The sequence below is a fragment of the Phoxinus phoxinus genome (assembly GCF_949152265.1).
Source record: "Phoxinus phoxinus genome assembly, chromosome: 4".
In the NCBI taxonomy this organism is placed as follows: domain Eukaryota; kingdom Metazoa; phylum Chordata; class Actinopteri; order Cypriniformes; family Leuciscidae; genus Phoxinus; species Phoxinus phoxinus.
In genome coordinates this window covers 15,118,559-15,143,982 of record NC_136879.1, presented here as the reverse complement: position 1 = coordinate 15,143,982, position 25,424 = coordinate 15,118,559, and the positions used below count along the sequence as shown (strand labels likewise).

Genomic DNA, 25,424 nt, shown 5'->3' with positions numbered 1-25,424 from the left:
ATGAAAAAAAAATCTGAACCACTATAAAGTCACAAAAAGGCTTTGTTGATTGTCACCATTGTTGAGATTCAAATGTTGATTCGTGATGTCTCTATACTCCTAAAAAATAAACTTGCTCCAAACATTTTCTGTATAATATATATCTTTTAAATTTCAAATTGTTATAAAACTGATCCCAATATTTCAAGAGCCATGTGAAAAATTATGACATTAATCATGGCCTTTATAAAAAACTATAGTCCATCTAAATATTATATTACCACAGCTAATATATTCAGATTTGACTCAAGGTCAGACCAGTGAATAAGGTCACCATATGATGACTACAACATCACCAGTAAATTACCATCATAATCTGATGAGATTTTCTCCAGGATTTTTTGCCATAACAAATGTGTATAAATAACACAGTTAAAGCAGCCAGAGATAAACTAATGTTAAAACTCAATGGTCATGAGCCCAACTAAAGCAAACACTGATCTTAATCATGGTTACATCAAATTTATTTTAAAGTTTTTTTGCACTATATTTAAATTAGCATATTTTACTTTCATTGTATGGTTTTTGTTTGGCAGCCGTAGCTGCCAGTCATTTGACCCTTTTTTTACGATTTTTATTTTTTTTACAATGAGGGTATTTGATCGTAATAATGCAGGGAATACCTGTGAAATAACAGTGTTTTTCAGTTTATTTAATTTAGGATGTTTTACTTTAATGTTACAGATTTTTTGGGGGGCTGCCAGTCATTTGACCATTTTATCATTTAACTGTTTTTTACTGTTTAATTACAGACTATAGTTGTAAATGTATATACATTTTAATGTAATTTAAGAAAACAGAAAAAATACTGTATGAAAAATAAAATAGATTTTCTGTATAAAAAATGTGAATCACTGGAATTTGTAATTAATATCACAATACCTAAAATAACAGCTGCATTTTTATTTTACATATATTATTTTTTAATTTTACAGTGTTTTGAGTACAATTTAAAATGAAAGAAAATGATCGTCAAAAAATCACAGTTATTTTCAGTAAAATTAGGGGGGTTTTTTACAATGTGGTCTCACGCATCCAGTCGCTCCACTTCTGATATGCTCGGCGTGAGTTGGCACCGCGTGGAGGACGGAATAAAACCTTGTCGCAGCCGTAATGCGCCGCAGACGTGTGCAGTGTAAATGAGGGGTTAGTGAACTTAAGCCCTGCGCATTAGACCGTTAAAATAGGGCCCTAAACGTCATCCCGGCGAACATGTAAGCTCAGTCCACTTTTTCAGCATTTTTATGCTTATAATTGGACTTTTAAAAACCATTCTAACTCAAACTTTCTCAGACATTTTTATTAGATAAAAACTGAAAGAGTTGTCGGAAGCCTAGTTGTGGTAATGTTGAAGACGTGGGACCGTGGTGTAGTTCGTTTATAGCCTATTCACTTTTTTACTTCTGGCAATTGCATCTAGGCTTAAAACATTCTTAAAAGTTGTGTTATTTTGTGAATATTATCTTCATGGACTAAACGTGAAAGTATCAAACTTTTGTTGATCACTGTTACGACCTCCCTTTCAAATTATTTTAAAAAGGGAAAGGTAACGTACCATAAAATAAATTACTGAATAATGTCACTCCTTAGAACGAGTTTATTCATTCAGGACAATAAACAAAATCAAAAGACGTAACAACCAAGGAGACTTTTTACATAACGGACAACAACTAATAAAAAGAAATACAAAACATAAAAAAAGGGATTGCAAATATCTCTCTTTTCTTCTCATTGGCGTCTTATATAGCTCATTTCAATCAGCTAACTCTCAAATGACAAACATGTGCGAAAACCTAAGAAAAAGAGAGCATGCACACTCATAAAGGTAGAGTGATGCCAGAGTAAACAAGGGAGGGACATCCATGTGCTTTTTTCCTGCTTACACGTTCGCCGGTCATATCCGATCTGTGCCACGTACATGAGAGAGAAAAATCGGAATCGGGTCACTTGAACCATGCAGTGTAATTTGGGCCTACCAATTGTGTTGTACCATTAATATATTCACATCACAAACCCTGTGTTACTGCAGCATGAGATCCAGCAATATTATAACAATCAGTTAGAAGGTTTTTACAAACATGAGCATGAAAAGTTAATCTACGATGACACACACAGACATCAACAATCAGCACATGAATCTCAACAATGATGACATTCAAAATTACCTTAAAATCTTTTACAAAACAAATTCTTTAGGTTTTTTAATTTTTCATAAAGAGACAAAAGCAATAAACACATACAACTGTATCTATATAATAATCCAAATAACTGTCAAATGAATAATATTTTCCATGAAGTAGAGAAAAGTTACTTACTCTTGCACAACAAAAATTGGATAAATTAACAAACTAATATCTTAAAACAAAATATAATATGAAGTGGGGAACATAAAAATGAAGAGGGAAAATAAAGACTGGTTGCTTGATTGGACAATGATTTCAAACTTTTCTGGTTTATAGTCCTTAAAAACAATCTGTAATATTCCGTATATAACCTTTATTATACTACATAAATCATTTACCTGGATCCATTTATTAGACGGATAATTGTTTTGCGAATATCAGGCAAGTTTAAAGCATAAACAAGGGGGTTCAGGATGGGTGGTATAACAAGAAATTCAAGTGAAATTAAAACTGACAGCCATATAGGAAGTTGTAAAGTCACAACCCGACTCAAAGTGACCTCAGAAATAATGGCAATTGAGAAATTCAAAAGGATCACAATGTGTGGAATACAAGTTTGATAAGCTTTGCCCTTGAACTGTGATGAGCTTCTTCGGCAAACGACAAGAATTTTTACATAAGAATATAATATTAAACCTACTGGAATGACTACAGTTGTGATCAATATAAAAAAACCCATCACATTATTAACAGTAGTGTTTGCGCAAGACAGTTTGACCATTTCAAAGTTGTGGCAGTACACCTTAAACAATTTGTTACCACACAATGTCAGTCTGGAAGTCAAAATAGCAGTAATACCAAGAGAAATCATTGGATAAGCCACGTTTATAACTATTAAAACAGTTAGAGACCTTGGTGTAATTATGTTGTGGTATTGTAAAGGTTTACTGATTGCAACAAATCTGTCAAATGCCATTAACATTAATATTGTATTCTCATTTGCTGCATACGTGAAAATGACATAAGACTGTAAGAGACATGCTTCACGGGAGATTGAGTGTGTATCAGATATCAAGTCTGTCAGTGCTCTTGGGAAAAAGCCAGCTGTTCCATACACAGAGTTGATAGACAAACATGAAATCAGAATATACATGGGCTGGTGTAAAGTCCTTTCCAGAAATATTACAAGCATAATAATGACATTAAATAGTGTGATAGCACAGTACAGAATAAATCCCAAACTGAAGAAAGCATATCGTATGTACCCAAGATTTTCAAATAACATGAAGTAAAAATATGTTCCATTTTCCATTTTCTGATAAGCAAAGGTAACCTTCATTTACCTGAGTTAAGACAACAGACAAAGATCTTATGATTTATACACATTTTAAAAACATGAGCACTATGTTATCCAATTTTGTTTTTGTTTATTCTACATATACAGATTCATATTCAGTGTATTAGTTCATGATACTTACCTTCTTCACAGTTAGTGTGTGATATATTATCAGTTTAACAGTATAGATGCAAAGTGTCAACAACTTTAAAATAATGTTTTCAATCAATATCAGACAAAAATGCAATCACTATCCTAAATAGACATTGTATAATTTGAATACCTTCTCTAATACACATTGAAACGACCACCATTGCTTCCTCAATTATTGTGCTAGAATGACTGTGGGTTACCAGCACAGGTTCATTTTTTTTATACATCTAACATGTCTCAGGAGTCTCCGCTGATAGGCTTATTTTGCATAAAGGACACAAAACCCTATTGATTTGACTTCCCTAGAAACTAATTAAATAAATCATGGAAGACTGAAAATAGACAGTTAAATTAGCTTATTATTATCACATTGGTAATTGGAATTCAGAAAATGATTTTACTAAAGCTTAACATTTTTTACGTATAACTCTGTTGACATGTCTGCCGTCATTACGTACCTATTGCTCAGATAAAATGAAGTTAATTTCAAATTATATAATTACAATTGACGCAGGCTGTTGGTCTCGACTTTCACTCTGTACTTTGATGGCACGCATGTTCGTGATTAATATTTGGACATTTGCACTTTATAAATCCACAGGTCTTTTCTGGAATATTTTAGGCCAAACATCAAGCCTTGCAAAAAGAGAACATTAACTGTCCCTAAACAGAGTAAATTAAGCAAGGCAATCTCACTTAATTTGTACCTGCTACCAAAAAATATACCATAACAACTTTGACAAAATGAGGAACTTGAACTCCTCCAAGCAGGGATGGGAAGACGGAGAGTGTCTATTCCAGAAGACAGTGACCACACGGAGGCACAGTTTACTGAAATAATTTGGTACATTGTGTTGTGGGACATTAAATGTAATCCCCCATAAATTATAGCAACATTAATCCTGTTCTATATCCTCTTTTACAGTCTTTGCTTTGCTTTTTGCTGTTATTTATGATCTCAAGAATCCTGACTGAAACCTTTCCAAAGATGGAGGGCCTTTTTGGAGGGTGGCTCTTGCACAAAGCAATAGGTGTGCAGGACTTTTGTCAAATGAAGTCAAGTCACCTTCATTTATATAGCGCTTTTAACAATTAAAGCAGCTTCACAGTGATAATAGGAAATTAAAGTAACAGAGATTGTTTTGGCTTTACAGCAGCTCTAGAATAAAGTTATTGTCCAGCTAAAGTTAGTTTTGATTGATTCACTTCCGTTGCAAAGATCATTAGTTATTATCTTAGGGGCCGCTAACACGACGCCGTTAAAAATATATCTAAATTACGCCATATGCTCTCATTGACAAATGCGGAACAATTAGTTCATGCGTTCATGACCTCAATGCTAGATTATTGTAATGCTCTACTGGGTGGTTGCCCTGCACGCTTAACAAACAAACTACAGCTAGTTCAAAACGCAGCAGCTCGAGTTCTTACCAGAACCAGGAAGTATGACCATATTAGCCCCGTTCTGTCAACACTGCATTGGCTCCCTATTAAACATCATATAAATTTTAAAATATTGCTGATCACTTACAAAGCACTAAATGGTTTAGCTCCGCAGTACTTGAGCGAGCTCTTAACGCATTATAGTCCTTCACGTCTATTGCGATCTCAAAATTCCGGCCAGGTAATAATAAAGATCCTTTTCCTCTCTAGCACCAAAACTTTGGAACAGTCTTCCTACCATTGTCCGGGAAGCAGACACACTCTGTCAGTTCAAAGCTAGATTAAAGACACATCTCTTTGACCTAGCATTCACATAATGCATTATAGACTTCTATAACTCAATGTTAGGCTGCATAGATGTAGCACAAAGCAGTAGTGATGGGATTTATGGCTCTTTGAGGGGATCCGGATCTTGGCGATCCGTTCCTTTCAAAGAGCTGTTCGTTCTTCAAAAGAACGGCTCTTTTGGCTCTTTTTAAATATTTATTCTGTTTTAAGAAGCCAGCTTGGGGGCATCTCAGTTTATCCTGGAAATAATCACTGGGATGAATGATGAGGTGAGATTTGTAGTCAAATAATTAAAACTCAGATATCACACCAATATCTGAGTTTGAATTATTCTGAAATATTGATTATTACCTTATTTGTCATGTGTGGACTATATTCCATAGGGTTGCACAACATCCCTCTGCTTAGAAAGTGACATCACTATTTTGGATTTACCTTTAGTACAAAGTGTGTGTATGTGTAAAGCTATGTTGACTTATGTTATTCATACAATACCTACTCACAAATAAACATCAAAAACAAAGCCGGCTGCAATGAATTTCTGTGCAAAACAGCTTTTCTACAAACACTTCCACACAAGAACATTTTGATAGAAAAAAAAAAATATTTAAAGTTTTAAATATATACTGTAGATAAAATTAGAATAAATAAAATGGAAATGTCTACATACAGTCCTTACTACTGTAAACTTTGCAAATAGGACATCACCCCGATGATCCATGATGTGACGTATATGGTTGTTTTTGTATGATCAACATATTCCTTCATTCAAAAAACGTAATTTGATTTAAGGATGGAGATTGCACAGGAAAGTAAAGTGAGTGAGTGAGTGAAAGCAATTGGGACATTGCTTAATTTGTATTATCTTTACTCTTATTGGTGTCGTGCTACAGACCTAATTTAAATATTATGCAGGAAATGTAAACGCATGGTGTCCTGATTGGCTAATGATCCGATCTGCTTGATCGGATCATGGTGATCGCATGTTAATGCCAAGTGTAAACGCAGCCTTTGTGTGCATCTGTGTGAAATACGCATAGGAAAAAAATAACCACAGAAAGAACGGCTCCCCTCCAGCCGCGACTCGGCTCCCATCGTTCATGTTAATGAGCCGTTCAAAAGAATCGGTTCGTTCGCGAACGTCACAACTCTACTACATTGTTAAAAGCACTATAAAAAATAAGATGACTTGACTTGACTTTGTACCACAACGGACCTTGAGCTTCGTGCGACGAAGCTCGGTCGCACAGATAGCACTTCACAGAGCAGTGCACTCAGTCTGTGCTGAACTGCTTAAATGCATGCAAAGGCAGGACGGCGGTCCCACTGAAATTCTTTCAGAGGCTCCTGGGGCATATGGCAGCGGCAGCAGCAGTAACCCCGCTCGGGCTGCTTCATATGAGACCGCTTCAGGACTGGCTTCTTGGCCTGACCCGAGGTGGGTGTGGCATCACGGTACTCTCCAGGTGGCAATCACACCGGTGTACCGCCAGACCTTCAGCCCGTGGTCAGATCCCTCGTTCCTGCGGGCAGGAGTGCCGTTGGAACAGGTGTCCAGGCATGCTGTGGTATTCACAGATACCTCTGCCACCGCACCGGCTGGGGTGCCACGTACAACGGGCATGCAGTGTCATGGGTGTGGACGGCTCCCCAACTACATTGGCATATCAACTGCATAGAGTTGCTAGCAGTACATCTCACTCTGAGCCGCTTAAAGAGGCTGCTACAAGGCAGAGACGTGCTGGTCCGTATGGACAACACTGTAACCGTTGAGTAAATAAACTGACAAGGTGGTCTACGCTCCCGTCGCATGTGGCGACTCCACCCCCAGGCGGTTCAGCTGATTTGGAGAGAGTTCGGGGAAGACCTGTTCACCTCCTCATAGACCTCCCACTGCCAGCTGTTGGCACACACACATAGACCACACACACACTCGGCATGGACGCACTGGCACAAAACTGGTTAATACATAATACATTAACTAATGAACCTTATTGTAAAGTGTTACCATTTATTCTGAGTCTGACTCCTCTTTATTTTTAAATGGGAAGTGAAGTTGTATGTAACGTGAGTCATATGAATAAGAGGGCTCTTTTGTAGTTCCTTTGTTAGTTTGAAATGTTTGTTATTTGGTCAATAAAAAGTAATAGATGAGATATCCTGTGTCTGGCCATTTTTAGGTACATGTAACCATCTCTGAATAAGAAATGTTAAATTGTTTCTATTTACTTATTATTATTGCCAATAATTAAGTAGATTAACTGTTGCCTGTAAGTAATTAGCTGTGTAATGTATGGCTTTACCTTGTTTAGTTTAGTGTGTCATAGCCATTAAATGTAGGTACTCTTTAGTCAAAAAAATGGGATGAAACCTACCCAAACAAACTGAGCGCCATAGAGATTGAAGGCTAAAAAAGCGTTGCATTATTTAAAGGAGAGGTCTACGCATCAGTTAACAGATAAGCTGGATTCAGCTTTATGCTCATTTCTTGTTTCCTTCCAGAGTGCAGGGAGATACACTAACCTCAGCACATACAAAGGGACATGTAAAGTTTTACAATATTGGATGTAAAGTGAATAAAACAAAGAGCTACATGGTTAAAGTACACACACACACACACACACACACTTCTCTGAAAGTTTTCTTCTAGGATGCAATCGCAAATGGATTTTGTGTGTGATGATAATCAAAGCTGGCAACATGAGGCTTGTGGAAAAATCATACCATTACATTATTTCATACCCAAATGTGGTCCATTCAGTCCAACTAGCATTACAATGTAGCATGGAATGCATAACTTTAATGAGTTTTAAACTTTTAGTTTGGTTTACAATTCTTAAATAAAATAAAAATCTGTATATTATTCCATGTAACATTTATTGCACCAGAAAAAATAAATAAAAGAAAACATCTACCTGGAGGGGTTTATACGACAACTAATCTTTTTGCGAATATCAGGCAAGTTTAAAGCATAAACAAGAGGATTCAGGATGGGTGGTATAATAAGGAACTCCAGTGAAAGAAAAACTGACAGCCATATAGGAAGTTCTAAGGTCACAACTCGACTCAAAGTGACATCAGAAATAACAGCAATTGAGAAATTCAAAAGGACCACTATGTGTGGAATACAAGTTTGATAAGCTTTGCCCTTGAACTGTGATGAGCTTCTTTGACAAACAATTAGAATTTTTACATAAGAATATAATATTAAACTTAAAGGGGTGATTACAGTTGTGATTAATATAAACAAGCCCAAAACATTATTAATTATTGTGCTTTCGCAAGAAAGCTTGACTACTTCAAAGTTGTGGCAGTACACTTTAAACAATTTGTTACCACACAATGTCAGTCTGGAAGTCAAAATAGCATTAATACCAAGAAAAATCATTGGATAAGCCACGTTTATACCCACTGAAACAATTATAATCTTTGATGTAATTATGTTGTGGTATTGTAAAGGTTTACTGATTGCAGCAAATCTGTCTAATGCCATTAACATTAATATTGTATATTCATTTGCTGCATACGTGTAAATGACATAAGCCTGTAAGACACATGCTTCACCGGAGATTGAGTGTGTATCAGATATCAAGTCTGTCAGTGCTCTTGGGAAAAAGCCAGTTGTTCCAAACACAGAATTGAAAGACAAACATGAAATCAGAATATACATGGGCTGGTGTAAAGTCCTTTCCAGAAATATTACAAGCATAATAATGACATTAAATAATATGATAGCAAAGTACAGAATAAATCCTAAACTGAAGAAAGCATATCTTATGTACCCGAGATTTTCAAACAACATGAAATACAAATATGTTCCATTATCCATTTTGCGTCAAGCAGAGTTACTTCATTGACCTGAAGAAGAAAGTACAAAATTTTTCAATGATTTTTAAAACATTTAAAAAATGACCAGTTTGCATTATTAACTTGAAAACAATAAAGTTAAATGTGCTCACATAATTCATTATTTAATGAACATCTCATTGAAGTTGTATAGTTGAATAGTATATTTATAAATTAGCAATAACTTACATTAATAATTACTTTAAATAATGGTGTATACAGTACATATACACTTTATATAACAATTTAAGTTTATATAAAAACTTAAACAATATATTTGTGAGATATCATTAAACAACTTGTATCAATAAACAACAATGTATCTTGAAAGTTCAGACAAAATGTTCTATACCTTAAAACAAACATTACATAATTGTAATACCTTCTGTGATACACCTTGAAATAACCATTGGTGCAAGTACTGTGGGTCACCATTATGCTAGTGCTCTTCTTATAGCATCTAACATATCTCAGGAGGCCCCTTTGTTTTTTTTGTGTGTTTTTTTTTTTTGGGGGGGGGGGGGGGGGGGGTCATACAGAGAGTATGCCAACGCCAGCGAAGTGAATGCAGTTACGTTAAGTGGCAAAAAGACTGAGCAGCAGCATTTGTTTTCAGTGTGAATGCTGTGAAAAACACAAAACAGATATGGAAGCTTTAGCGTAAGTTCTGCTGGGAAGACTCAATTGTTGCGTCACTGATTATCTTCTCATCTATCCAATAACGTTTTAATACTAGAAGTATAAAAGACCCGTACTTACACTTGTCTGAGTTCGCAGATGCTGATGCTTCACTCACCTCCATCCACCCCTCCACCACCAAGATGATTTCTTCCCTTACTTATTGCATGTGGCTTGCTGGGCTGTTAATAAATGTATAATTATCGAGTATCTATTCTCCAGAGTCTTTCTGGTAGAACTAGTAAAACGGGAAAGAGATTTCTATTTACTGTCCAACTAGTTCTACCAGAAAGACTCGGGAGAATTATTTCAACAATCGTACATTTATTGACAGCTCAGCAAGCTGATAATATAAAAAGTCATTTGGCGTAGGCCCCGTCCGTAGTGCATAATCCGAGGGTATCGGATCTGCAATTCCTGCCTGAAGATGAAGGCAGGGGCGCAGCCGACCCCCTGCAAGGTTTGGGAAGGGACCATCCTGGTGGTGGTGGGGTAATCATAGATGAGAAGGAACATAATTTATTGCTAATTTTAGAAATTGATCATGTGACACCAGAACTTGAGTCATTCTAGAGTACATCTGCAAAGTTGCAACACTCAAAGTTCAACCTTGGAAGATTTCCATTTAACAAGATTGCTTTAAGGACTACGACAAACGCTGAGAGGGACTGCACGGCATTCCTCCCGGGTTAGTGGCATCACAAACCCTAAAATTACATAAATCCAGCCCCCGGATTATGATTTATAGAATATTAAAGAATGAGCTAATCGAGGACTAGAAGATAACTATGCATGAGCTGCATAATCATGAACTAACCATCCGGAAGTGAGGTCTACATGTTGACACTTCTTGGGTCTCCCCGTCTTTGACTGACTCCGGTTTGAACAAGCTAAAAGTTTTTAAATTTGTCTGTGAGGGGTAAGCGAAGCTGCAATACGAGCTGATAAAACTTCGCCCCCTGTGCCGGGAGCAGTAGCCCAACTACATCCAAGTGATAGACAAAAACTATGCGCTTCACTCACCCTCAATGACAATTCCAGCATCCTATACGAAAATATCTGTGGGGCTTTCCGAGCCAAACCCCTCGCACACACCCTGGGGACACCAGAGACCTACCACACATAGATTTCGTAATTGTAGACGAGGAAGGAACAACCGGCCGTGATCAGGATGGGAAATAAGAGGAATCTGAAAAGAGAAGTGAAACATAACAAATACTGCAGAATCTGAGCTTTTAAGGTGTTGGTAGCCACGCCTTCATGGAAATATGGTCTAGCTGGATTGACCTAATATATATGATCTCTGTTAGAGGAGGGCAGGGTGATTGATCCGGGTTGCTGAAGGCCAAAGCAGTCTGAAGCCTGAAGACTAAAGCTTGAAAGCGCGTATATATGGCATTGTAGTGGCCAGGAATGAGCGCGACCTTAATCATGAAATTAGAGACTACTCATTGCCAGATGAACGTTCAGAATAGCATGACCGTCAGACAAGAGATCTGCCTTAGTGATGCAACCAAGCTCGTTAGCACATACAAGGTAAGTTTTGACAGCCGCTATAGGATAATTCTGTGAAGCGTGGATGAACGAAGCCTGAGCAGACTTGAAAATACGTCTGATCTTTGCTGTTCCAAATGTCAAAATCTGAGATTGGACATCCACCCTTCGTCTAGCTGGATCGGGTCGCTTAATTAAGCACGGAGTGGGCCAGCGTTAACAGACAAGATAATGCCCTGCCTTGAAGAGAGATACTCATAGTGAATTATGAGACCGAGCAGAGAAGCATACTTCTTAATACGCTTTTTTTTATTTTATTTTTTTTATTTTTTTTAAATTTATTTATTACGATACTTACCTGAAGTAAGGTTACGATATACCGATAAGATAATACCTTCATACACTTGATATTATTTTGTTGACTTGGCGTAGAATCAATTTCTCAGCTGCGCAGCATATACCTGACATTACTCTCGAGTTGCTCTTGTAGGAATTAAGTTTTAAACATTTTACATTTACTAATTTAGCTGACGCTTTTATCCGAAGCGACTTACAAATGAGAGCAATAGAAGCAATTAAACTAACAGTAGGACAACAGTATGTAAGTGCTATGACCCTTTGCAGTTCAATCTAACGCAGTTTTTTTTATTTTATTTTTTTATAGATAGAATAGAGGAGAAAGTGTTACTGATCAAGTGCTGTCGAAAAAGATAGGTCAGACTCAGCAGCTTTGATTGAGTTAGGCAGACCGTTCCACCAGCAGGGAGCAGTCATGGTAAAAGTCCGAGAAAGAGATTTTGTACCTCTTTGTGATAGCACCACAAGACGCTGTTCGCTTGCAGAGCGCAAGTTTCTGGATGGCATACAAGTTTGAGTAATGGGTTTAGGTACAGGGAAGCAGTACCGGTGGTTGTTCTGTAGGCAAACGTCAATGACTTGAATTTGATGCGAGCGGCAACTGGCAACCAGTGCAATTCTTTGAGGAGGGGAGTGACGTGTGCTCTCTTCGGCTCGTTGAAGACCACTCTAGCTGCAGCATTCTGGATCAGTTGCAGAGGTTTGACGGTGCAAGCTGAGAAACCGGCCAGGAGAGCATTACAATAATCTGGTCTGGATAGAACAAGTGCCATGGAGTGCCCGGAGATCGCTGGCCAATGCAAAGTGAGTCCCTTGGATAGAAAAATACATGAACATTTAAATCATACAGATGAGTAAAACATAATGACGCTTGAGTCTCTTAACTGTAATTTGTTCTTTGGATTGATTTGAAAGATATAATCTAACATAGTAGTTCTAATGTGTTGTTAAGCACGTTGGCCTTGACCTGAGCATCCTTATGGTGCGTTCACACCGGACGCGAATAGCGCGTCAGGCGCGAGTCATTTCAATGTTAAGTCAATGCAAAGACGCGTTACGCGCGTAAAACGCGTGTAACGCGTCTTTGCATTGACTTAACATTGAAATCACTCGCGCCTGACGCGCTATTCGCGTCCGGTGTGTGGGTGCAGTTAGACGGCTTCTCTGTAAATCAATATATATATACTTATTACATCATTATTTCTATGGCACATATTGGTGGATTAAAGTAGACGCCAGGAAAATGTGTTAACGATTGTACCATATTTCTGTTATTGTAGAACTTCATACAAGTATTAAAAGATGTTAATTAAAATAGAGGAAAACAGTTGTTAGAGAATTTCCAGCACTTGTAATGAATAATTACTGTCTTTGTTTAACATACTCTTACTTACTACACAGCCATATTTACTACTGTATATGCATAACATAATGACCAACTGTTCTCTTAAGCTCAGCTTTTCCTGTATAGATATGGTGGTCATATATTAACATTAAAACAATAAAAATAAAAATAGCCGGACATCTCTGTAAATGCTGAAGCGATGATGAATTAAGAGAAGGCATGAGTTGAATTAGGTACTGCTCCTTTAAATGGAACGCACTCTCTGGTGAGTGGGCAGACAGTATGAGAGCGCGAGCTGTGAATATAGCATGAGTGAAAGCGGGTTAATATTTTTGTTACTCTTATGCTGGTTTATTTCTATTCAGTACGCAGTTGTTCGTGAAGTATTTGCAAACTGCCCATGTGTGCATGGGATCGACGACGCTGAAAATACATTAACGCTGCGCTGCCTGTGGGATATCAGTTACGTGAATCTTGCTTACACGTGCTACAACCATCCAGCGAGCTACCCGGCCCTTGTTAGTATGTTGCGGACTGCAATCTGAATCAGCAGTTAAGAAAACTGCCACGTCACCACGGTCACGAATGAACTCTACCACTGGTGAAGGGAGCAGCGGCCAAATGAATATACTTACCTGAATGAAGTTTGAATGTTTGATCATAAGAGAAGACTTGTTAAAGTGGTTGCTAGAAGTGCCTACCAAACGTGAAACCAACTTGAAAGTGAAATTTGAACTTGAAACCGTGTTAGAAGATCATCTCTCATGGATTAGTATTTTAAAGCCGCCACACGCTGTTTCCTACACGCGTCACGCGGGTCTCGCACTCGCGCGCCGTCAGAGTTGGTAAAATCAACGATATGATTTGTGTTGTAATGATTGGAATCGAGACGCGGGTGAGTGAGCGCCGGCGTCGGTTTCTGCGAACTGAATGGAAGCGTCAGCATCTGCGAACTCAAACATGTGTAAGTACTGAGCTTTTATACAGTGAGCATGAGAATATGATTGGATAGAAGTGAAGCAAAAGATAACGTAGTAATTGAGTCTTCCCGGCAGAACTTATGCTAAAGCTTTCATATCTGACAAAAAAAATCTGAGGTATATGTTTACAGACTGCTGAAAGCTACAGAAAAGAGAAGCAAATGGGTCACTTAATTTCACAGAAACAACTGGACTCCAGGTAGCGAAAGCTGGATTTGCAATTATCATTTTGTGTTAATATGCTGAATTTAGGGGTAAAATCATAACCCATATAGTATTGTTATATTACAACCACTGTCCACATTAGTGGCATGCAGCTATGTAAATCTGAATAATAGGAGGGGCCCACCAACTAAGTAGTTAATATGTTTCCCAGTGTGTAGTCACAAACGATAGGAATTAACTTATATCTTTATATAAATTTAGGAAACCCAGAAGAAATAAACCGAACAATGCATTTGTATGACAATGAATTGAAATCAAAACCAGTCCAACAAATGAAAGCAGTATCCCCACAGATGGTTTGTAAAGTATTTGTCACAGGCGGGGTGGCCTCCTCCCGTGTCTCACACCACCCCTATTAAGAACACAGGCTGATCCGACTCTTCTTCGTCGGGCTGCGTAGGAAGTTCACACAGCGGTTCCTCTTCGGACAGCCAGAGGCAAGTAATGGAGCAAACACAAGGAATTGTCAGTTTCCCCCAACACTGCAAACTGCCCTCTGATCCTGAGAGGTGCAATGATCCACCCCACCTTGCATGCATGCACGCACGCACGGACAACTTACCTTTGCATACTTTGCACTGATTTTTTGTGATAACCTGGCACATTCATGCACTTTATTTATGTCTCTTTGATGTCTATGTCACTTGTTATTTATGTTGTAGGGTGTTTAATTGATGTCTGATGTTGCTGGGAGGATTCGCTGAATAATAATTTCATTGTACTGTGTGACGACTGTTTCCTGTGCATATGACAATAAAGTTTGATATTGAAATTGAAAAATGAATGCACACAGCGGTTCCTCTTCGGCAGCCAGGGGTAAGTAATGGAGCAGACACTGGTAAGGGGTTCACACAGCGATTCCTCTTCGGACAGCCTGAGGTAAGTAATGGAGCGGATACTGGAAGGGGATTCACACAGCGATTACTCTTCGGGCGGCCAGAGGTAAGTAATGGAGCAGATCTGGTAAGGGGTTCACACAGCGGTTCCTCTTCGGACAGCCAGATGCAAGAAATGGAGCAAACACTGGTAAGCAATGCACACAGCAGTTCCTCTTCGGCAGCCTGGGGTAAGTAATGGAGCGGACACTGGTAAGGGGTCCACACAGCGATTCCTCTTCGGACAGCCAGAGGTAAGTAATGGAGCAAACACTGGTAAGGAATGCACACATCGGTTCCTCTTCGGCAGCCAGAGGTAAGTAATGGAGCAGACCTGGTAAGGGGTTCACACAGTGATTCCTCTTCGGACAGTCTTAGGTAAGTAATGGAGCAGACACTGGAAAGGGATTCACACAGCGATTCCTCTTCGGACAGCCAGAGGTGAGTAATGGAGCAGACACTGGAAGGGGATTCACACAGCGGTTCCTCTTCGGCAGCCAGGGGTAAGTAATGGAGCAGACACTGGTAAGGGGTTCACACAGCGATTCCTCTTCGGACAGCCTGAGGTAAGTAATGGAGCGGATACTGGAAGGGGATTCACACAGCGATTACTCTTCGGGCGGCCAGAGGTAAGTAATGGAGCAGATCTGGTAAGGGGTTCACACAGCGGTTCCTCTTCGGACAGCCAGATGCAAGAAATGGAGCAAACACTGGTAAGCAATGCACACAGCAGTTCCTCTTCGGCAGCCTGGGGTAAGTAATGGAGCGGACACTGGTAAGGGGTCCACACAGCGATTCCTCTTCGGACAGCCAGAGGTAAGTAATGGAGCAAACACTGGTAAGGAATGCACAAATCGGTTCCTCTTCGGCAGCCAGAGGTAAGTAATGGAGCAGACCTGGTAAGGGGTTCACACAGTGATTCCTCTTCGGACAGCCAGAGGTGAGTAATGGAGCAGACACTGGAAGGGGATTCACACAGTGGTTCCTCTTTGGCAGCCAGAGGTAAGTAGTGGAGCAGACACTGGTAAGGGGTTCACACAGTGATTCCTCTTCGGACAGTCTTAGGTAAGTAATGGAGCAGACACTGGAAAGGGATTCACACAGCGATTCCTCTTCGGACAGCCAGAGGTGAGTAATGGAGCAGACACTGGAAGGGGATTCACACAGCGGTTCCTCTTTGGCAGCCAGAAGTAAGTAATGGAGCAGACACTGGTGAGGGGTTCACACAGCGATTACTCTTCGGACAGCCTGAGGTAAATAATGGAGCAGACACTGGAAAGGGATTCACACAGCGATTCCTCTTCGGGCAGCCAGAGGTAAGTAATGGAGCAGACACTGGAAAGGGATTCACACAGCGATTCCTCTTCGGACAGCCTGAGGTAAGTAATGGAACAGACACTGGTGAGGGGTTCACACAGCGATTCATCTTCGGACAGCCTGAGGTAAGTAATGGAGCGGGCACTGGTAAGGGGTCCGCACAGCGATTCCTCTTCGGACAGCCGAGGATAGATAGTCGAGCCAAGGGCCCTTTCCAACAGGAACAGCTCAGTAGCCTGGTAGCAAATGCCAGGGATCTCCTTCAGTGTGAACAGCTCAATAGACAGATAATGCTTCCTCTTCAAGCCAGGGAGTCAAACAGCAATGCATGAATATTCAACAAATCCTGAGACAGCTGCTTGTTGCTCCAGGTAGCGCGCCAGCATGTCATATGTGCTATTCCACCTGGTCTGGACATCGGTGATGAGTTTATGGTAAATGGTAAATGGACTGCATTTATATAGCGCTTTCACAGACCCAATGGCCACCAAAGCGCTTTACATTTTGCCTCACATTCACCCATTCACACACCGACGGCGGTGTCAGCCATACAAGGCACCATCCAGCTCGTCGGGAGCAGCTGAGGTTAGATGTCTTGCTCATGGACACCTTGACACTTGGTCAGGTGGAACCGGGGATTGAACCACCAACCTTTCGGTTTGTAGACAACCTACATGAACCACTGAGCCACTGCCGCCCCAGAGTTATGCCGAGGCAGCTCTAACTGGGTTTGCTTGTTGGTCAGGACGGCGGTGGCCGTGGTGCTCTTGTGAAAGAATGTAGTTATTCTTCGCACACGACCAAGAAGGCGCGCGACGCGGGATACAGCCAAGCCTCGCTTACTGGCCAGATTCACAACATGCGCTAAGCACTTGATGTGAGGGTGGAGACCGCTCTCTCTCACAGCAATGTCCATGTTGCTTGCGTTGTCTGTGACACAAGCAATGGTTGTTTGTGGCCTCGTTAGCTCCCACTCACTCAGTGCATTTCTCAACACCTGAGCTATGTTTACACCAGTATGACTTTCACTCAGCTCACGAGTTTGCTGTGTTGGATGTGGTGTACGGAATGACAGCATGGCATAGCTTACATACAGTCTTAGTCTTGTCAGTTACTCTATTGCCGTCTTTGTCTTTTTTAATGAGAAAGCCAAAATACCGCCAGACATATGACTTGTATCCAGGCGGAGCGTCCTCAATTTCAACCTCATTTGACTCCATGGTCGGCTGTTTGGGGGCAAGGCAGTTGGTGCTAATGATAATATTTGTTAGCTCGCTGTAGACTGCAGTGTTGTTGCATGCGCTGTCTTGACGTGATGACATACCGCACCGTTCCCCGGATATACATTTTTTTTATTTCGCAATCCATTTTTTTCGACCTCGATGCGTTTCGTCACGTTTTGTATCGCGATATTTTGTCAAACGATATTTCGTCCCATCCCTATTGTCTACATTATATTGCATCTGCAGCAGCATTATGAACTTTTGTAATGATACGTTTAGCCATTAACTTTTAAATGCATCAATACATTCAAATTGCAAACACATGAGGAGAGTCTCTGCATGAAAGACCTGCGACTGGCAGATGAACGTGTACTACATTTCTCTCCGAAACCGTAGGAAATTAAATAAGATTGAATGGAGGATTTTAACTGTGACAAGATGATTTACAGGGCAGTTTACTGACAGCATGCACGCCAGTGATGCGCGGGTTGATCCAAAATGAGCGGGTGCCTCGGTCACCCGCGGGTTACGAGTCATCCAAAAATGTTTTTAATGATATTCGGGTCGCGGTCGGTCGGGCAGTTTGAAATAAAGATGCCAATTAAACTTTTGTAATTTATATAGTACTAGACACAATTTTCTATGAAATAAATGCAAGTGGGAAATCCTTATTTACCTTTTGAATGTTGAGCAAGATGCCCCGATTTCCCAACACGTTGAACTGAGCAATGCCAATGTACCATTTTAATGGGCTACTTTTAAACACATATAGCTCAGTAATGTCAGTTTTATGTATTTTCTGAGAGGGGGCGGGATTTTTGTTGGGAAAATCGGGGGAGAGACGGGCACTTCGATTAGACTGGATAAACACATGCAGCATCTTAATTGTTAAGAAAATGAAACGAAATAAATTAATAAATCAAGCCTTTATTACATAACACTAGGCTATATCATACAGCATTCAGAAAAATGCTGTACCCGCACCCCTAGTTACGTCTATGGCCCAATGACGCTACTATGAGCATTTACTAGCTACTTTTAAAAAATGCGGGCCAGGAAGCGGGTCGGGTACAATATTTTCTTTCTTTTTTTTTCTTTCTTTTCTTTCCGAGTTGCGGGCGGGTTAGTTAAAAACGTCGGTCGGGTGCGGGTTGTTTATACATTGACCCGCGCATCACTGATGCACGTGACATATCTGTCCGTTAAAGAGGAAGTAGTATGTCCCAAAGCTTGCCTACTCTTTTTCTACACACTCAAAAGTATGTACTTTTTCTTCACAAAAAGAGTACATAGGCCTACTTTTAAGGCGTAGTATAAGTTGGCGAATTGGGATGCAGCCCATACTTCCCTCTTCCAAACAAACTGACTTCTTCTATACTACTACCCATTTAAATACAAGAGGTTCTAACACTCATGCGCCCCCTAGTGGTGAGTATGACAAAATACTAGAGTAACAGCTCTGTTACAATGTTGCATTGACAAATCAATTCAATAATTACCATCGGATATTCTGCATAATTGGACATTTTTAAGTAGATGAGTAAACTGCGTTTAATAAACTGACAAAGCGACTGACATTTACTTTTGATAATATTGTATGGACTTGTACTTGAACCGTAGTAGTGGTCTGGGTTCAAACAGTCCGACATTCAAAGTAAAGCATTCACTTGACTCGAAAGAAAATGAGGCTTCATTTTTCATTGATCATGTGTTTCTCTGAAAACAATATGCGTTTCGGCATGGACCCGAAACACGCTTTGAAGCTTCAGTATCATATGTAACAACACTATCTAATGCGTTTCTTTGACAATGATGATGATCAGGGATTCTCCTGGAAAAACAGGGAATCTAATTTTTGCAAGACCTTTTAAAGCATACAGATTAGATATTTTGGAATCTATAGCATGTTGGCTATATCCCTTACAGAACAAAAATATATGAGAATATACTGCAAAATATTGTGTGATACATTACATAATAAATTTCCATATTTGGGAAACTAGTGTTTATATTTTTAAAGGCCAGTTATTTCATGAATCCATGATACTATGCATCCTGATAAAGTTTAGAGTTAATAGATTGGCATGGTTTTATTTCAGTTAGCCTAATAGCTGGATTGATTTGCATTGAGAGATGATCTTATGGAAAGTACACCATGCCAATCTCTAGGTATGGTGAAGGGTGTGATGATGTGGAGCTATTTTAATTCCAAAGGCTAAGGGAACTTTATCAGGATGCATAGTATCCTGGATCCATGAAATAACTGGCCTTTAAAAATAAAAATCTGCCTGCCTCTATGGTAATTTAACATGTGTCCTGACTTATGCACCCTGTATTTTAAGGAAGAACATTTATTTATTTACAATACATTATTCAATCACAAAGAAAATTGGTGTCCTTAAAGGTTGGAGTTTTCTTTTCTTCTTTTTTTTTTTTTATTAAGGCATTAAGATCAATTTCCAAAAGATAATTTTTAGTAATCTTTAGCATTGGTGTCTTCACTTATGCTAAGCACTGTACATGTTATGAAGGGTATTAGCCAACTGAATATACAATTACATACATTATCATATATTAGTAAAAATATTGTCACATATTGTTCAATATATGAAAAGTGGCAATATTGTTACATATTAACACAATATATTATTCAGTATTTTTTCAAATATACGGTTAAATCATTTAATATTTTGATCATTCATATATGGGAAATATAGTTTCGTTCCGTAAGGGATGTGTGCCTGGGCCTGATTTGCTGAAGGGTTTAACATCTAGTAGCTTGACTTATGTGTATCTGGGCTTGCGAAGCCCAGAGTTATTTGTGACTTTAGCAATGTGAACCTGGGTGCCATATCTTTGGTTTGTTTAACAATTGACCTAAACCTGTGCCTGAGCCTTAAACTTATCTAATTAGAACGTGCACTATGTGTGATTTTAACAAAGGATATAACTTTGCAGGCTGATGAAGATGACAATATCTCGCAGCAACCACCTTATGTAATTATTTATATTTTGCTATGGTCGAACAGCTATGGTTGTCTGTAACATCCCAGCAGGGTTGTCTTCCTGCTGCTTCTGGAGCGGCTGCTGTTGTTTTTAATGACTCAAAATGCATGTTCTAATGCTAGCTTTGTTTATGCTTAATTGTTATTCCTTGCATTATGCAACTTCTAAAATGTAGATGCATTTATTGCTGCCACTCGCTTGCTTATATGCTTAACTATACACTCATACGCAACTATAAAACATCAAACATTTTGAACATGTGTATGTTTGTTTCATTGATAAATGCAGACCATTATATGCAAAATTGGAATGCACTTAGCACACTTTAACTGTTCAATCTCCAGCACTAAATCTACCCCACTATGCCACAAAAATAAATCAACCTAAATCAAACTCATCAATGCCAAAGTTATGGAAAACGGACATACACTCTGATCTCAAAGTTTTGTTTTTACTGTAAATTAAATTGAATAACATCATTTAGATTTAGGACCAACATTTCTCAATTAGCCTATCCCTTTTTAGTCTGTAAATGTGGCTTACCTCTAATTCATCACATATAAATTCTTGGTTCATGGACTATTGATTTTTGGCCAGACTATCATGGAATGCAAACTGAACCTATTGAAAAATAATAGTAAAAAAATCACCAAAACAACTTTCTTGCGAAATGCAAATGAAAGTTATTATAATTATCATTAGTGTATGACAGATAGGCTAAATTACATCAAAGAAACATACAAATCTTGAACATTTGAAATTCACTCTCAAGTGTAAAGGACCTTGCACACGGAGTCCGAAATTCACGTCCAAAATTTTTGCATGTTTAAAAATAAATACGGATTATGTCAATCACGCCTCCGAAATTTTCGTCCGTCATAAAAAAAAAACGGATCGGGTTCGATTTTCTGCGTTTTCGCATCCGTAGCAAGCATTTTGAATGGTGTTTTGACAATTCAGAGCCACCGAATCACGAATACGAAAAAACGCATACGAAAATTTCGGACTCAGTGTGCAAGGTTCTTAAGCCTGCATCATTAAATTTTTTCATAAAAAAAAAAAAAAAACGTTTTTCTTTTAATATGGCTGAAAAGAAAAACCTAGCTATCACACATTTTATGTTTTCCAATTCAATAAAACAATTTACGTAGTGTTAGAATGTCTAGGATAATAAAATATTTGCTTGTGACTAATAAATATTCAATCAGATATTTCCACTTCTTTTTTGAAAAGCAGTTTTATGACTTCCTTCCGTAGTCTTGTCAGATTTAGTCCATAAATGAGGGGGTTTGAAATGGGTGGTATGAGTAAGAATTCCAGGGCCATGAAATTACGCAAATCTTGAGGCAAATTCTTTGAACCATAACGTGTGTACAGCACATCAAACATTGATGCACCAGTCACACTGAGCAACGCAAGAAGATGTGGCACACATGTTTGTATGAATTTGTGTCTGCCCTCTATTGACTTTCTGCATTTTGCAATCAAGTTAATGTATGAGCAAAATATAAATTGTGCATGTCCAAAATATATAATAATGATTACATACCCAATCACATTATTTACTGTTGTAGAAAAACAGGAAAGTTTAACAACTGACCAGTTTTCACAATATAGCTTTTCAATACTAGAGCCACATAATGTTAGTCTTGATGCTAATACAATTACAACACAAGTGCAAAAAAATGGAGAAAGCCAGCAGAAAAGGATACATTCAAGAACCCTCTGATTGGTCATTATTGAATGATACTCAAGTGGTCTACATATTGCCACATATCTGTCATATGCCATCACTGTTAATGTTGAAAAGTCACACAGAACGGATGAATAAATGACAAATATCTGAATCAAGCATCCAGCATAAGAAATTACATGATCATGGGATAATAAATCATACATGAATTTAGGGTAAAATCCAGCAGTGCCAAAAAGTCCATTTACACACAAATTACAAATAAAGACATACATCGGCTCATGAAACTTCTTATGTGAGATTACAGTGTAAATTATGGTTACATTACACAACACAATTAATGGATAATACAATGCAGTCAATGAAAAAAACACAAATCTTTTCCCCATCGTTTCATTTAGTCCAGAGAGTGCAAACACTAAGACAATGGATTCATTCTCTAGTGGTGGCTGCATCTGGAATTATATGCAGAGTCTTGTGATAGTGATATCATTATCCACATCATAATACAAATTAAAAGTTAGATAATACAAATAAATAAATAAAAATCAGTCAGATAGTCAGCTCTTCAGTCCTGTTATATAAACGGAAATATTCTGTACTCTAAAGGTAGCATATACTGGTACTTCAAAGACGCAAGCAAAGATATAATTAAAATCTTACCGCAATCTCTTTTTGTTACTTTGACATTGTTGTGAAAGGTTGATCTGGTGATATATATATTATATAAAATTTGGTAGAATTAATTATTGGAAATAAAAAACTCTTAAAACCCAGATCTTTCTGTGAAGTACGTATTGCTTGTGCTGTATGTAAGTCTAGCCATTTGAATAACCTCATTATATATTTCACATTTATATTACATATATCACATATATATTAATTTATTTATTTTGTCTGCAAGATGTACTGTATTGTCTTTGTACATTTCTTGTTAGATTTGTTTTTTCATTAGAATCACATTAATCATTAATCATAAGGAGCCAACAATATTAGCTATAAGCTAGAGCAGAGATTTTAAATAATTAAATTAGGTGTCAATATTACAAGAAGTTGAGTAAATAATTTGATCTAATGGACAAAATCGTCTCTGATTACGTATGTAACCTTAGTTCCCTGAGAGGGAACGAAGCGCTACGTTTTACGCTTGTCGGAACACCTCAGAGTGTTGCGTCATGAAGCACGTGTATAATCAATCCAATGAAAGAGCAAAACGTCATAGGCGGGTGATGTCATAGACCAGGAAACTATAAAGCACCCCTGAACGCAGTGCGTGACAGCTTCTGATAAGCCTGAAGCAAGTCGATCAGGGCATGCAGGAAGAATGGCAGGCGAACGCAGCGTTTTGTTCCCTCTCAGGGAAACAAGGTTACATACGTAACCAGAAACGTTCCCTATCGAAGGAACTCCCGTTGCGTTTTACGCTTGTGGGAACCCCATACCCACTACGCCATAATGACAAGTGCCCGTTCTGTGTGAAGTCCTTGCGCACACTAAGAAGCAAGCAACCTAGCCCCAGGAGTGGAGAGGTCTAAGTCATAAAATTTGACAAATGTATGCGGCGAGGACCAGCCTGCCGCATCACAAACGTTGTGAAGAGAAACTCCCGAAATTAGAGCCATAGAGGCAGCCATACTCCTCGTAGAATGGGCCCGGACAGCCAAAGGTGAAGGCTGTTCGGCCGCTTCACAAGCAAGTGAGATAGCCTCAACTACTCACTTGCTCATTATCTGTTTAGATGCAGGGCAACCTAACTAGGTAACCCAAAGGAAACAAATAATTGCTCTTATATATGCCACAGGACAGCTCTGTGGACATAAGCATCCAAAGCCCGGACAGGGCATAACAGATTAAGTTTTTCCTGATCTGGGGTATTAGGTGGAGGACAGAAGGCCTGCAGCACAAATGACCCGCAAATTTAGTAGGGACCTAGGAATACAACCCGGCCTGGGGTGAAGAAAGACTATCACCATACCAGGTGCAAATCCAAGTACGTGGAGGCCTCAGCCTCATGTACCACGGAGAAAACGAAATTAAGGATCTCTCCTCAGAGATAACCCAGCAAAGAAACATTCATTGCAGAAATCAAGTACTGTACCATCAGGGCAGATAACAAGATTCAGAAGGTGTTCTCCGCACCAGGCAGAGAACAGTTTCTATTTCAATGCATATTCAGTATTCTCGTGGAGGGAGCTCTAGACTGGAGTATGGTCTCCACGACCTCGGTCGAGAGACCTGAATCTATGAGCTGGGCCCCCTCAGAGGCCGAGCCCACAGTATCCATAACTCCGGAAGAGAGTGAAATATTGTATCCCTGATTGGGACACTAAGTCCCTCCTGATCGGAATCTCCAAGGTAGAGCCATCTAGAAGGGACAGTAGGTCTCAGAAACATACTCGAGCCGGCTTTCTTCCAGAATGGGGCTACTAATAATAGACAAGCCCCTACCCGGCAAACCCTCTCCAGAACTCCCGGGAGCAAAGATATTGTGAAATGCATACAGGTGTAGCCTCAACCACACCTAATACGTCAGGGAGAACCACATAGGGCAATGCGTTGTATAAAACGATGCGAAAGGTAGACTTGAGTTTTCACAGAAGTTCTCCCAAAGAAGCTCCACCACCTCGGGGTGAAGTCTCAATTCCCCGGGCCTCAGCCCCTGCCTCAACAGGATATCTGCTCTGATATACGAGACCATCAGTGTGTTGTCCGGAAGGACAGGCACATGGTGACCTCTCGGGTCTGACAGGAAGTATTGAGATTCTCGGAATACCGCCATCACTTCTAGCCAATTATGTGCAAAAAGAAAGATGGTCCTGCCAAAGACCCTTCGCCGAGTAACCACTCATGATCACCCCCCAGTTGTGAGGGAAGCATCCGTCGATAGCATTATGCGTCGACAAGAAGCCCCCAACACTGGGCCTGGGCGAGGAACCAAGGTTCTTCCACATGACCGAGGCACGTAGGCATAGCTGCGTGACCTTGATCATGCCAAAACGGATT

General features: G+C 39.3%; 3 protein-coding genes across 3 annotated transcripts; all 3 read right to left on the bottom strand.

Annotated features, from left to right (window-relative positions):
• Positions 1 to 2,556: 2,556 nt before the first annotated feature.
• Positions 2,557 to 3,474, bottom strand: LOC306996563 (olfactory receptor 51I2-like; the record flags this gene model as incomplete). The annotated part of the gene is made up of 1 exon (XM_079609176.1): positions 2,557 to 3,474. One exon carries the CDS (start codon positions 3,472 to 3,474, stop codon positions 2,557 to 2,559), a length of 918 nt encoding a protein of 305 aa, XP_079465302.1.
• A 4,819-nt stretch (positions 3,475 to 8,293) lies between these two features.
• On the bottom strand, positions 8,294 to 9,211 carry LOC306997467 (olfactory receptor 51I2-like; the record flags this gene model as incomplete). The annotated part of the gene is made up of 1 exon (XM_079610771.1): positions 8,294 to 9,211. One exon carries the CDS (start codon positions 9,209 to 9,211, stop codon positions 8,294 to 8,296), a length of 918 nt encoding a protein of 305 aa, XP_079466897.1.
• Positions 9,212 to 21,928: 12,717 nt separating this feature from the next.
• On the bottom strand, positions 21,929 to 22,876 carry LOC306997466 (olfactory receptor 6N1-like; the record flags this gene model as incomplete). Its single annotated transcript, XM_079610770.1, has 1 exon — positions 21,929 to 22,876. The coding sequence occupies one exon, from the start codon at positions 22,874 to 22,876 to the stop codon at positions 21,929 to 21,931; it is 948 nt and encodes a 315-aa protein (XP_079466896.1).
• Between the last annotated feature and the right edge of the window lie 2,548 nt (positions 22,877 to 25,424).